The 15818-nt window shown below is 39.7% G+C and overlaps 1 protein-coding gene across 1 annotated transcript in view; it reads left to right on the top strand.

Annotated features, from left to right (window-relative positions):
- LOC138983568 (unconventional myosin-IXb-like) overlaps positions 1–15321 on the top strand; it is a gene marked incomplete in the record, with an annotated part of 128741 nt that extends 113420 nt beyond the window's left edge. The window contains 5 exon segments of the mRNA XM_070356848.1: positions 166–297; positions 1002–1137; positions 1585–1718; positions 3100–3254; positions 9708–15321. Coding sequence (XP_070212949.1) covers positions 166–297; positions 1002–1137; positions 1585–1718; positions 3100–3254; positions 9708–9985 — 835 coding nt within the window.
- Positions 15322–15818: the final 497 nt, after the last annotated feature.

The following is a 15818-nucleotide window of genomic DNA, read 5'->3' as shown; positions in this document are numbered from 1 at the left end:
TTTTTTGTTTGTTTGTTTATTTGTTTGAGATATGCCCGGCAAAGAGATCGAATGGTGTTTTGAGGATAATGTGAAATGTCAAGCAGAAGCCGAGAGTAGTTGTAGAGACACAGACACTTGTGAGGCAAGGTGAAGGTTAATGTGCAAGCTTGACTACGATTGCAGGGTGGCGATGCACGAGGACAGCACCAAGATGTCGGTGAATGGACTAGCCATCATCTTTGCCCCGTGTTTGTTGCGCAGCGACAAGAAGATCCAGGCACAGGAGTCCCTCAATCAGGTTCCAAAGCAGACCAGGTGAGAGGGGGGATGTGTGTGTGTGTGTGCGTGTGAGGGCGCAATTGTGATCAGAACAAATCTGTGTTGATAATTTTGCTCGATATGACCCAATTTCTTTCGAAAAAATACACATCGCAGTAAACAATTTGTTGCGGCAACGCTGGACCGCTTGCGGCGAGTGTGAGCGACAACGTTGAAAACATAATCCAAATGTCAACAGCCTGGCTGAAATGTCTCTGCGGAGCTGGATTTTTTTAATTTATCAGATTCACATAGGTGATGAAATTGGTGTTACTGTACTTTAAAATGAATTGAAGAAAGAGTTGACACACTGCACAGGAAGCAGCAGGGGTTGTTGGGTAATGGATTGTGTTGAAGTGTAAGGATGCTCTCACCTCATGTCAAAGCCAAGACAGACATGCCATGGTGGACAAGATATAGCGTATGTAAGGAAAGAGAAATGTAACTTGGTTTAAGCGTGTTTTTATTAATTTCTTGTATATACGTTATAAACAGTAACAACATTAAGAACGTTAACAAGCAGACTGCTTATGGACACGTTCTAAAACTGATAATCAATACACATTCTGATAACAAGACATGGCGAACAAGTAATAACTTCAACCCTTTTCTTTCAAAATATTTCATAATTTTTCATACAAATAAAAAGAAAGAGAGAGAGAGTTGAAATGTAACTTCAACTTGACTGTACTGTTTCCCAGCTGTATAGAGATCATCCTGGCAGAGGAGCTGGCCACTGTCAAGTCCAAGCTGGCCGACATCAGCACACTGGAATCTGCCGAGCAGACCGCAGAGGAACGACTCAGCTTTGTCCGCGCCAGCCTTAGGGGCTCCAAGGTCAGTGCGTTGCAGTTGAATCAAGTTTTTTCCCACTCTCCCTTGCCCTCTGTCCCTGGTGCTAGCTGCAATTATTGGCACCACCCACAGTCTCCCTGCTCCATGCTGATTAGCTTGTTTAAGAATTGTGTGGTCAAAATAATGAAGAATCAAGTTAAACTGCTTCACTCATTTCGTCTTAAAGGTGCGTTTACGTCATTTCCTCTCAGTTTGATGTTAATTCTGAATCTGATGTGCCCTTTGAGCCAAGAAAAAGTGAAGCAGTTGAAATACATGTTCAGCGTGGTTCATGGTGTGAGAATGTTCGTGAGAACTGTTTAATACTGGGTAATCATGCACAGTGAAGCTTACCACTATTGGTCTGAGCCCAGTATGATAACCAGTTTCCTTTCTGTTTGATGTTGAATTGTCTACTCGAGAAATCAATGAGTACTTCTCCCCTGACAGGTGAAGGCTGACTTGCGTCCACCCCTCAAGTACCAGGAATCTGTGCAGGAGGAAGAAGAGACACCCCACGATCCAGAACTAGCCGCTGAGGCCCGTGCACTGTCCAAACACATAGCCTCCATGCACAAAGAGAGGTACCACTGTTTGCAGCACTAAATGAAATAATGTTTGGTTAGGTGGAGGACAGGGCTAACCACCAGACAGTTTTTTAAAACAGGACAAACTTGAAAGGCCAGGAAGTGTTTTTCATCCTGTAGAGGCCATTGACAGCCTCTCCTGGGAGGGGACGATATTTACTTTATTTTAGTTTTTTTGTTTGTTTTGTTGCTGTCTTAACACTTGTTCCTTGTCCCGGTGTGCTCTCACACCGCCCCAACCCCACATTCAATGCTCCATCCACATCCACATTTTGTTCCACTGCCAGCTCGGACGATATCTACTTCATTTGCTTGTAGCAAGCTCCAGGTCAATCACGTTTCCAACACCAAATGCAAAGCTCCCTTCCCTCAACTGAATCAGTCTTGGATAATGATTCCCATTTCCATATTTTCATAACCTTTGTAAATTCACACCTATTTTAAGAATACATGTACCTCCTATATCAGACCTGATTGTCTCTGATTTTTTGGGGGGAGGGGTGTTCCACTTGTTCATGCATTTGATAGTGTTGGAAGTACACATGTCTGTTATTGCAGGCTATTTATTCAAAAGCTTTGACAGCTAGTGGGGGGCTCAGGTGGTAGAGCAGTGGACTTTTGTGATCATGGGTTCCAATCCGGGTCGGGATGGACAAGGGTCAACTTTTCCTGCAGACTCAGAGACGGTATCCATGTCCCAACCCCGTGTCACCACAGTGGCACGTGAAAGACCTCAGTCTTTCTGCCATAAGTGCAGGTTGCCATAAGTGTGGTCTGGGTGGCCGAGTGGTAACGCACTTGCACTCGGAATCGAGAGGTTGCGTGTTCAACCCTGGGTCAGGCCGCTATTTTCTCCCCCCTTTCCTAACCTAGGTGGTGGGTTCAAGTGCTAGTCTTTCGGATGAGACGAAAAACCGAGGTCCCGTGTACACTACATTGGGGTGCGCACGTTAAAGATCCCACGATTGACAAGAGGGTCTTTCCTGGCAAAATTGTATAGACATATATAAAAATGTCCACCAAATACCCGTGTGACTTGGAATAATAGGCCGTGAAAGTATATACTCGCCTAACACGCTTGAGATTTACTGGCCGATGTGAATGCGTGATATATTGTGTAAAAAATTCCATCTCACACGGCATATTGTAAACGCCATGAGCCTCCCTCTGGGAGGGTATGTGCGTAGAAATACTCACTAATAAAATAAATAATTACACCTAAACACGCATACAACTGGGTATCTCGTCTGAAGTCGGGGTAACACCCAGGAACATGCCCTTAATGGCTTTGCCGTGAGGGTGTAATACTTATATTTCTCTCAGCTAGTTTGCATAGCAGACATTTCATTGAAGACCTGGGATACTGTTTGTGTTGCAGGAAAAACCTGACATCCAAGCTGCCTATGCTGGAGACGCGGCAGGCCAGCTCAGATGAAGACATACTGACTGGTGATGAGACGGACAGTTACTTTGACCCTGCCGACACTCAGGATGATATCAATGAAGAATATGCTGTGGCCTTTGATTTACCAGGTAAAGCAGAAAAGAGATCTTGACTAATTTATTTTAGTTCTTTTCAAAATATCTCTCTGGTTTCATTGTTATTTTTCAAAACGCGGACAGTTTTAAGCTGTCACAGTTCTAAATTCCCAACTCCACTCCCTCCCCCAAACACCCTTCACCAACCTCATGTTATCTTTCTGTTCCCATATCCCCCCTCCCCCCACCACCACCAACCACGCAACTCCCACCCCCCACCCCCAACCTCCCTTGCACAGAATGTGATGCGCACGGTAAAGAATACCTTCACAGAGAGGTTTGGTGAAAGGTGTATCACTGTGTTAGCAGCAACACAAACAAGTTACTGATGATCTGTGTTACAGTTTGCATGCAAAGTTTGCTGTATCTAGCTAAGAGAAAATGCATGCTGATCTGTAGTGCAATAACTACTTACTAGATGTTCGTGGTTGAACATATTGACATCATTTCATGTTTATGTGCATGTTTTGTGTTGTAATGTTTGTCAACATAAATGTGATGAATTTCAGATGCAGCATATATAAGTTGATGATAATTATGAAACAAGTGAAATGATGTTACAGTCATAATGACAGGAAACACATTCCCTAATAAAAGGACCAGTTTCTTCTGTAGTACATGTACTGTTTGGTTCTTTATTTACTTTTTTCATTTTTTTTTCTTGCTGTTATTTAGGGGTTTTTCCACAGTTTTGTGTCTTAGTTATTATCCATTTCTTCTTCTTTTGGTGTATGGTGAAAAGCATGTTAAAATGTCTTTATTCAAATACAATTTTGTAATTAGTTGTTCTCAGATTAATATATTTTTCAGTGATGTGGTCACTGGTCTCATTACTTTTGTGTTTTATTTCTGAAATCAAAAAACAAAAAAGAAACATTAGAAAAGAAAGAAAAAAACAGACAGAGAAAGAAAAGAACAGAAAATCAGCATTGCCCTCTGTTTCATTTTTAGCTTTTCGGCACAGGTCCAGGTAATGTGTATCCCACATTGAATTATCATTTTCTCCTCTAGAAATGTCCATCTTGTATGATGCTTTGTTCCTCTTTCTCCTCTCTTCAGTTTTGTTTCTTGAAATGCTGCTTCATGATCTCTTCTTCAAACTGTTTCTTCGTCTGTTAGGTGGGGGAGGACATAGACTCAGTACCTTAGTCTTTTTTTTTCCCTGCTGATCTGTTCCTGTAGATGAGACTATTCTGTTACATGTATTCCTGACCCTACACCGCATCTATTCTTTTTCAGTTTTAGAATCAGAGTTTCAAGATAGAAAAAAACTTTGTTTTAGAAGAGTTCAGTCACTTTGATGAAAGTCGCTGTGCAGGCCCTTTGTATCTAGAACTCAAGCTCTTTTATATACATGTATGTTGTACACATTTACATTCACAGTTTACAGATACGTAGGGGGTACTAGTCCCAGAAACCAGCTGATTCTTGGCAGGAACCACCTGGTTATAGAATGAGCAACCAACAATATTAGACTGTTGGGATTTTTATAATCTTAAAATGATGTAATTTCTTTGTGTAGCTGGAAAAGTTGAATAGCCCTCTGAAAAGGTGAGGTACCTTCTTTGTTGATCATTTTAACAAAGAAAGGGAGGCTTAAAATATATTTGCAGTTGTAGTACATGTAGTACGGAAAGAAGTGTAGATGGCGTACAAAGCTTGGATGTGTTATATTCCACTCACAGAGGGCTTCCTATCTGGTTTGTAGTGATAGAATATAGTCAAGACGCGCTGTACAAAGCTTATTTTTAACCCATGAAACAATCAACAGATCAAACCGTTTGACTTAGATGTTACATTCTGCTTATCGGTGTAGATATTTGGACTGACAGGCAGGAGATTATGCTCTTTACAGTAGAAACACCTTCATAGTTAGACAGTGCATTGACAATCATTTATATTAGCTCTGCAAACAGATTCAGAACAAAATGGCCACTTGTACTTTTTGTATTAGGGAATTTGAAGTTTATGATGCTTTCAAATAAAACTAACTCCAGTTTTTGTTATTGTTGTTTTGCTGTTGTTAGCAGTGCTGTTATAATGTTGTTCATGTTTTTGTATGTATCATGTCTGACGTACTGTACATGTTCTGTGTAGGTATTGGAGTTGCTCAGCCTATAATCAATGTATCATCTGGGCCCGGCTCAGTTATATTTCTATGTATAGCGCACAGAAGCTTGTCAGCACTTTCATAAAATTCTGAGCAATTATAGGCACAGCTCTAGATATTTTTGAGTCACATTTGAGTCACATTAAAAATTGTGTTGCTTCGTATTCATTGCAAGTTGCGCAAAATGCGTTGCACCTAGAATTAAGCCTATGTGTGAAAAATCTGTGATACCGCTTCAATTCTTCGTTTGTTTTGGGTTTGTTTTAATTTTTAGTTTCTTCTTTTTGAAATTGTTTTATTTACATTTGGCCAGGACCTGTTTTCAGATCTGTGTACAAATGGCCACTATCATTAAAGAATTGAAGCCGACTGTAAAATATCGTATTTTATATGGGTAATAAGCTTTTGTCAATTATAGATATGTAGGCCTCATCTTATTTCCAGCCCCTCGTTTGGAAGACAGAAATCAGACTGAAGATATATTATTTAAACATCCATGGGTAGATATCATAAGAATTCTTTTCAGATGAATTTATCTTGTCTGGTGCATTTTCAGATAATACTCAAACCATAACAGGTACATACAGTTGTGCTTGTAAATTGGAAAGGGGATTAGGTCATTCCTCCAGCCGCCTTCCAATACAAAAAAAAGCACTTGAACATACAAATTAATATCTGCTTATGTGTATTTTTGTTGCTTTATTATTTTCTTCAGATATCTGTTTGAGTCTTGAGGAGTACTTGCATTGAAGGCGTATGTAGAAGAACACAATGATTTGACGAACTTTCATTAACAGTAACACTAATACTTGAGGTTTCCGTTGACAGTGAGGTGTTTCAGATCAGCACAGGCTTTATTTTTGTCACTAATATTTTCCTTTATCTAAAAAAAAAAAGTCTGATTCCGAAAACTATCATTGACAATTTGCAACTTGCACAGCTCCTTTGAATTGAGAATTACTTTTTGTTCAGTTTTGATGGATTTTTTCCTTTGATGTGTTTTTATACATCTTCCTGGCACAATTTTTTTAAAATTCAGACTCTCTTGATTTTTTACTAGACTAACACACAGGAAAGTAAGTACATGCTGGCTGCTGATTAATAGGATGTAAAAATGTGTGATAAACATTTATACCTTTTATGTTTTTTTTATTGTGAATTTTGGAATGATGGTAGTCCATTTGTTTTTGGATTTCTGCGTAACATTCAGTTTTGAATACAGCAGTCCCTCTCATGAACGGACACCCTTGGGCCATAGCAAAACTGTCCGTACATTGCAGGTGTCCGGTCACGGGAGGGGTGACCACACCACCCCCTCACCCATATGCCATACACTCACACAGAGATACACAAACAACAGGATTGAGTCTATGCTAATCACTTCTTGTGGCTACTAAACAATAACAATAAACTCCTAATACTTCTTTAAACGTTCTGTATAAATGATTTGTATGAAAAGTGTTGAAAAGAAGAGATAAAATAAATCCTCAAGGTAGTGAACACACTCACCATGCACTGACATACGAAAGCAGCCACACAAACAGCGTGTGCAGATGCTTTGCAAGAATAAGCTTGAAAACCAGTTTGAATAAATAGCAGCAGAGAGAGCTGCATGTCATAATCATGTAATTTATTTTTTTCTTGTCTGGCTTTATTGACTGCATGCCATCATGTGGCATGGCAGTGACTTTGAATTCACTCTTCAGTCGGAAATACACTGTACATAACACAGCTCCCACTCTCCCTCACTAATGCCTACACCAAGCCGTGACAACTGATGCTTGGAAATTGTGTGGAAGAGTACACCTCTCTATTTCTCTCCAATGCTCTTCCTGCTGACATGCAGTGACACGGGATACCCACAGAGTTTAGCCAGCTACCCCTCCACCCCCCCCCCCCCCTCTCTCTCACTCCCTCCCTCTCTCTCCCTCCAGCCATGTACTGTTTGGGGCTGTGGCCAGAGAGGCCAGCTGCACTGTTCATTCAGAGCAAAACCAGTTGACTGTGTCGTAACTTTTGACAAAGCAAGACAACTGAAGGGTTCACAGATTAGGCAACCGACTCAATGGTCAAGGCTGAAGGGAAACAAGAGTATCTTGTCAATGAAAGAGGTTACACACAGACACACGATGCTGAGAACTGTGGCCGGTGTTTTCACTCTCTTTCGCTCAGGGCCTTCATCGACTGTGGTTTCTGTTGTTTACGTCCAACAGACAAGAATAAAGAGCACAGTGCAGTTTCATGTTCGTGTTGGCATCTTCACATGTTCCATGTACTCCACTCCTGACCAAAACTAGCCCCCCCCTCCTGACTCAAGTTACCAGTGACTGTCATCACGCCATTGCGGCTGTGATCTTTGTACCAAGAGCCGGACTGCTCTGTTATCGATTTTGTTGTGGTGAAAATTTGACGATGGTCTGTCCGTACATTGGAGGTAAGACCTGCTGTTGGGACCGAAAATGAGTGTCCGCGTCCACGTTTTGCAGGTGTCCGTTTAAGGGGGGGCAAATATAGAAGGAAAACACTCCGTGCCGAGCAAATGTGTCCGTACATGTCAGGTGTCCGCTCACGCCGGGGGCCGTACATTGCAGGGACTGCTGTACTGTGCACAGAAGTGTGAGAGACCATAGACTTAGTCGGTATACTCAACAGATGCATGCGTCTTTTCTGCACAGAGATGCTTAGTCTCAGCAATCTGCAAACATGTTTATTTTTTTTAAAGGTAATATAAAATGGGGGTAGTGGGGGATAAGTCCTGTTTTGCTCTCTCTCTCTCGCTCTCTCTTCTCTGGTCGCTATCAGCGTGGGTTCGATCCCCATGTTCGGCGAGAGATTTATTTCTCGGAGTCAACTTTGTGCAGACTCTCTTCGGTGTCCGAACACCCCCGTGTGCACACATGCGCACGAAAAAGATCCCACGTTCACAGCGAAAGTCTCAGGGCTTGGAAAGCACGAAGACACGCATGCATCATCACTCGTCTCTGATTATCATGATCGTATTTCGATACTTTGACGAGACAAACCCAATGCTGGTGTGTCGAAGAAGACAGCCACAGCAGGCTTGTTCGAATCAAAGTATCACACCATATCTTCAGCGTATTACCCATACCTGTCCCAATATAGACCAGTTGGTCTAAGAGGATGTTAAACCCTAATAGTCACTCTCTCTCTCTCTCTCTCTCTCTCTCTCTCTCTCTCTCTCTCTCTCTCTCTCTCTCTTAAAATTCAGGATGAAGTGGGCATCTTTCCTTTCCAGCTGGATGTAAGATCATTTTTAGAGCGAATGAATGCTTTGTCTTAATTCCTCTTCCCAACTTCTTTATCTGCATGTGGAAATGCATGGGCAAAAGAAAAGAAACTGACAAAATGATACAGCTTTTAGTATTTCTGTCATCCAAGTTTGAATTCAGGATTGCTATTTTCTGCATGCCATGCTGGTTTGGTTGGTTTGATGGATTGCAAAAGAAACCTGAAACCAATGGGGCTTGAGGCTGTTGCATGACTTCCATAAAGAATTTGAATTATACTCTTAAATTACAATCACAATTGCTTGAAATAATTTTTTCTTCTGCAGAAGTGGTTGATTTTCCAGATTTTTCATGTGGGGGAGTCTTTGATCTGTCATTTTATACGTCATGCATTGAATGCTGCCTTTTGTGGGTACTTAAGTGGTCAAGAATGCTATCATTGAATTAATTATCTTATTTTATTTTCTGTAACTTATCTGCATAATCTCTTGTTTTTTCCCCTTCTCATATGCAAACACATTATCCTGTGAAATATTGCACAGTTAGCAAATCAGAAAGGTCTTTAAACAGAATGTGGGAATTTGTTTTAATATTGTTGTGTTATATTTGTGTTGTAATTGTTTTTAATTCAGATATTTAACCAAAAGATAATGTTTCTTGAAATAAATCTCATATGATGTCAAATACTTTTAAGTGGGCAGCGGTTCAATGAATGAAGATGATGACATAACTTGTTTGTTGTGCATCATCATCTTTTTCTTCTTCTTTTTTTCCACAGTTTCAGTTCATATTAAATCTTATCACATATGAACAGACAGAGCCCATTAATTAGCTCCTTCTTTTCAAAAACCCATGCCATAACACATTTTGTGGTCTGAATAACAGCAATTAAATTAAAGAATTCTAATTGATTTAGAGGAGCTAAGCACCCACACAACAGATAGTGAATCACAAGTCTCAATTTAATATCTATAACCTTTTTTTCTGTTGTAACTTCTGACTTTACATTTACAGGCAGACCCCAACAGTTTGCTGCTTTCCATTCACCTTGACCTTGATATTAACCTTGACCTTTGGGGTGTGTTGCAGCGAATGCACCGTTCCTGCGCCACGTCACCAAAGGGCGAGTTCCCACTCCCACTAGGCGGCGACCACCTCTCCGTTACAGCGTGCGAGTGGGCAAACCCCACGCCTCTATACCGGAAGTGGAGAGCGAATCACCTCCTAGTATACACATCACCCCACACACCCACAGCCCTCTAGCAGGGGCCTCCCCCTACTCTTCATCCATGACTGTACACAAATCAAACTATGTGAACGCTCCGCCTGTCGATGGAGAGGACGATGATGATGAGATCATGGTATGACAACGGTTGTCATGGTGTGTGGTCGCCATGGAGTAGAATTGGACCTTTTCCCAAGGATGTCAAAACATGGTGGTGTATGTGTGCTTTCAGAGACTTCCCTGGAGTGATATTAGAACATTTTCTTGGAGTAATATCAAATATTCTTGGAGTGCTATTAGAACTGCCTTGAGTGGGATCAGTTAGAATGTGGTGACTTTGAAAGACGGCAACCTCCCTTTCCACTAGCGTGACTTTCTTCCAGACTTGTGTCTTTGTGACAGACAAGGAATCAAGGGTGCAAAAGCATTTGTGGTCGGGTTTAAGGGCTTTTTTCTTTCCTTTTTTCTGGTGTGGTGTTTACTACACAGCAAGAAAGGACACTTTCTTTATTTATGAATCAGAAAACATGTAAGTTGTCATTCAGGAGGGAGGAAACCTCTTTGCCCTTCCCCCCTCTTTTTGTTTTTCATGCAGTGTTAACAACATGTGTTGTGGAATACTGACAAGGTTCAATGTGTTCAAGACTTGCATGAAAGGAAACATTAAAGAAAGAAGGCTTCTGACTTTCAAAGGTTAATTCTGTTCCCCGAGAGTTCAGTTTTCTTGGAAACAACGGTGACTAAGTGTGAAAGAGACGTCTACGGCATCAGCAATTTGGAAGAGAGGAAAGGTATTCTGGGCAACATTTAAAAATGCGGAGTAATCGTGTGTCTGAAAGTTTTGCTGCTGATACAAAAATGTATATTTTTGCGTGAAATGTGGACTTTGCACATGTACGTTGCTAAGTAAAGAAACAAAACTGTGCAATGAATTGGATGCGTGTATCTGTCAAAAAGATTTGCACATGCAAGCTTTTGTGTTTCTTCCATAGTAATTTAGAGTCAACAACATCCTCTCATTCTCATCCAAGGACGAGTTCGGTACATGACTTTTGCAATTTTCGTTGAGAGTTTTTTGTGGACAAGTTTTTCACTGTTCTTGTGTTTTTAACAGATTTGAAACAAAACAAAACACATAAAAAGTATGCCAAGATTTCGTTCGTGTTAAAGAGCAAAAGATGCATCATGACAAAACAGCAGTGTTACAACTATCTCCAGAATTAGCCACATGGAAGTGACATCACAGACTGAAAGAACTGAACATTTTGAGATTGATTCAGTGTGACAACAAACCTGATACACAATGGGGTGCATAAAGAGATTCCTGTTTCATGCTTTGATTGTCTGCGTTTTTGCTTTTGAATTTTTTTTCATGTGATGAATGAATGCCTGTGCTTCTTGTTAACTTTGACTATTTCATACATAGGAACTTTGTACAGATTATAAGAGGATTTAGCATGTTCTTCAACTCAATAGTCTGTGATGAGCTGATGTGATGTCACGTCGCGTCAGTGTTAGTTTTCTCCTTCTTCTTGCTGTTCGACAACATGACTGTTGTTTTGGACATTATCTGAACATGTTTTACTATTTATCCAATTCTCTTGAGTGTTTAGTTCGAGACTAATTACAGCAGTCTTTGATTGTTTGTAGGTTTGAGTTGATATATGTTCTAAAAAAGCTAGACACACCAGCGAGTGTTCAGTGGGTAGGCAGAGGGTGTTTGTTACTTCATTCGTATGTGGCTGTTGTTCATGATTTCATCTATGTATAATTTTACAAAACAGCAATTTTTGTATTTTAAACTAAGATCAACTCGGTTAGGGCATTACTACACAGCGATCTGCAGTAAGGGTGTTGTAGGTGTTTGTAGGCATTATATATCTATGTTTCTGTCTTTTTTTAAATAAAAAAAAGCATTGCAGATCGTGAAAAGAATCATGTTTAGCCATCTGCTTAATTAAGATGAGAAAAACACAGACATTAGCATTGAACCGTTTCTTTTGAATCATCAGCTTTTTTGGTATCCTTTGTTTCTCATTTGAATCGTGTATGAATGTACAATTAAAAGTAAAACAATAGGAATGTGTCACAAACTTGTCAATCACTGAATCAGACATAACAATCTGGGGTTTTCTCTATTTTGTACATCGGCTAATGATACTCCTTCTTCGTAATATACAATTATGGTGAACACTTCTTTAAAATGTTGGCATTTTGAATCCATATTCATGCCTTTGTGTTCACTCGCTTCGATCCTTTGCTAAATTCTCTTATTATGTCAACAAAACAGGTATGATAAATAATGAAAAGTGATCAAGGAAATTCATTACGACTCAACAGTTTGTTGTTTTTCCACAGATTATGTCAACAGATTTTGTGTGTTTCTTATTGATAAATTTTGAGCCTCCTCACTATTGCACTGAAGTAATACAAAGTAGTAACTGTCACATCAAATTTGAGGTAAAAGTTTTGGTTTTGCAATAAGTGTTTGTCTTTGCATTTGTTCGTATAAAGTTTTGAAAGTAATAAAAACGATTTTTGCTTTGGTTTGGTGCCGTTTTCTTTTTACCAAATATTTTGACTATGAAAAAGTCCAGACAGCTACACAAGAATGACAGGGGATACTGATCTATATACCAAGCAAATATGTTTTGTTTTAGCTGGACATGTCAGGTGGATTGTTTGAATTGCTGTAAATGTAATTTATTGTTGTTTCTGAAAATAATCAGACTTTCGTGATCTTAAGGATTAATGAGATGCATATGTTATTTACCTTTCTTGCATGTAATATTACATCTGTGCTTACACAGATTCACACAGACACACACACACCTCTTGGACAAATGGAGCCTTGTGTAAAAACTGTATCAACACGCTGGAATGCAGGCGTTAGATTGACGTTACAGGAAGCGACTGAAGTGACTGTATGTATGGATATATCCGTACCAGGTCAGATAGCGCAATATGAGTGGGTACGGATATATCCGTACCTGGGAGACAATGAGTTAAAAGGGAGGGAGTCTCAAATTGGGGGGGTCTTAAAAGGGGGGTTCCACTGTATTCAGCCTGTTTTTGCATCATCATCCCCGTGTTCTCCCATCTCCCTAAAGTCTCTATTCACTCTATCACTAACGTGAGGAACATTTACAAGGGATGGTGTCAATGTGATGATTTTTCTTCTTCTGATATTTGATTTGACTGCGATGAATTCACCGAATCTTTATCGTTGTGTGCCTTCTCGCTTTGTTTTTCTTCTCAAATCGTCCAAGTTTCAACCTGTTTTTCTTCTCTTGTCGTCCAAGCGTTGTTATAATGTGTTCTGTGAGAAGATTTGTTCATTGTCCAAATTATTCTTACAGCACCAATCCTTCGTGATTGAAGGCTGAAGACGAAGAGATTACATTGTCTGATATTAATTGTAATTAGGACATAACATTCTGTTTAGACCATTGTAAAATTAAACTCCTGTTTTAAGACTTTCCCCTGAAAAAAACCTTTAGCATTTCTCAATCTTTTCTTTCATGAATATATGTTTGACTGCGATATAAGGTCTTCTCTTTTCAAGACCTGTATTTTTTTCATATTGATAAATATTTTTAAAGAAACGCCATTAAAGAAACACCATCAACGAAAGAGATTTGTTACATCATTTAAACCTTTGTCCTTTTTGTGCTTTTGTGAAGCTTTGATATTGCTTAGGTACTCTTCAGCAACCTAAATTGAGCCAATGCAGTGTCTGAAATGGCCCCCGCGGGTTAGGGGGAGTCCCATATTGGTTGGGACGAGAAAGAATTTACCCGATGCTCCCCAGCATGTCGTAAGAGGCGACTAACGGATTCTGTTTCTCCTTTTACCCTTGTTAAGTGTTTCTTGTATAGAATATAGTCAATGTTTGAAAAGATTTTAGTCAAGCAGTATGTAAGAAATGTTAAGTCCTTTGTACTGGAAACTTGCATTCTCCCAGTAAGGTAATATATTGTACTACGTTGCAAGCCCCTGGAGCAAATTTTTGATTAGTGCTTTTGTGAACAAGAAACAATTGACAAGTGGCTCTATCCCATCACCCCCCTTCCCTCCATCGCGATATAACCTTCAACGGTTGAAAACGACGTTAAACACCAAATAAAGAAAGAAAGAAAGTGTCTGAAATATAGCTGTGAGTCAACATTGATGTGACATTGTTGTGTAAGTTTCCAAACATCATTTCACCAGTTAGAAATTGTTCTTCATTCTTTGCTCACATTTTGTCACATTTAAAAAATGTAATTTGCATTGTTCACTGCAAGTTTCTGTTCCTGTTAAGAAAATGACATCCACAGAGTTCTTGCTACATTCATGTTTTGATTAACTGATTCACAGTGTCTGTTTCAAAAGACCTGCGGTGGGGGACCAAAAAACATAAGTGTCTTTCAAATTCAGGTGATTCTTCTTCAAGGTCACTTGAGGCAGGCAGTATGGGACGCGTGTGTGATGAATGCAGAATGTGACAAAGTGTGAACTAAGCATGGTATTACGCATTTGTTGCAGATTCTAGCCTGTTGTTTGATTGAGAAAATGTGTCTGATATACTGCTTGATGCTTTTGAAACAAAGTGTTCTGTGTTTAGCTGAAGTTTGTTGCCCTTTATCTCTCCAAGCTGTAATTAGGCAGTGCTGACATTTGTGGGTATAGTCATGCGTAGAGAGGGAACGGCAGCGTGTTCAGACTCACTTGGCATTTTCTGTGGAAGAAGTTGAAAGCCCCATTTGTGTGCTTTGAAGTACATTTAAGTGATATTTTTGAAAAATAATGATGACATGCATAGAGTGTTTGTATACCACCGGTACCTGAATGTTTGGTAGTACGTATTGTTACTATGTTGTCATATTTTTTGTGGCAAATATATGTGTGGTGAATACTGGATGAGTTGCACTTTGACTGTGAAAAACAAGAAAGAACAAAAATGGGGAGTGTGGAGTGAGCGATCTAGTAGTGGTACAAATGCTTCAGTAGATTCTTGCCAGCAGTTTGTGCTTTGGATATATTAAATTTCATTTCTTTGCTTTTTTTGGTGCTTTATTTTAGTACGGTACTTTTATTGCATGCATGGGCTTTCTTTATAGTTTCCTGTTACATCTCAGACCTGTTCTGACTGGTAGAAAAATGTGCGTATGCTGGGTTATATTTTTTGGAAGTAGCGTAGCATCTGTTATTGTTGTCTCCTATTTTTTTTTAATGTTGTGTTTGGACTGAAGAGCTTGAATGTATATATATTTATCTGCGATGCCATGATGTTCGTAAAGAAAGAAAGTATCGTTTAAGCAAGCAAGGTACTCTGATCAATTGTGTACAAAGTGTACTTTGCTCAATTCTCTACCATCCGTCTTGTTTAAGTCTAGTGTTTAAACTCTTGTGTATGATACTGTATTATGTATATACGATGTTTTTGCATGACTGATTTCATGCTTCAGCACATGATAATAAATGACATCAACAGTTTATTTGTGTCACTTGAAGAGCATGCATGTGTGTGTATGTGTGTGTGTTGTTGTTTCTGTCTCGATCAGTATCTCAATTCTCCATCTTTTACACGCTTATACATAAACATGTGCGTGTGAGCACATTTACAAAAGCTTGCAGTCACAGACACTCTCCCATATCTATCTTCTATCTATCTATCTATCTATCTATCTTCTATATCTATATACGGCTTGTGTGTGTCTGTCTGTCTGTCTGTCTGTTCGCCATGCACGGCCAAAGTTCTCGATGGATCTGCTTCAAATTTGGTGGGCATATTCAGGTAGACCCCGGACACAATCTGGTCGATGAAAATTTTTAACACGTGCTCTAAGCGCGGCGCGGTGAACCGATTTTGGTTTTTCTGTTCATTCATTCAGATCCATTCCCAGTAACTCTTCCTTATCTTCTCCAGTGTTTTGCGCATTTATCTCCCTTCCTTCGTGTGGCGTCAATCACATACGTTATTTGCAAGAATA

This window comes from Littorina saxatilis, linkage group LG1, assembly GCF_037325665.1.
Source record: "Littorina saxatilis isolate snail1 linkage group LG1, US_GU_Lsax_2.0, whole genome shotgun sequence".
Classification (NCBI taxonomy): Eukaryota; Metazoa; Mollusca; class Gastropoda; order Littorinimorpha; family Littorinidae; genus Littorina; species Littorina saxatilis.
The sequence above is the reverse complement of the archived record's forward strand: the minus strand, read 5'-3'. Positions and strand labels throughout refer to the sequence as shown.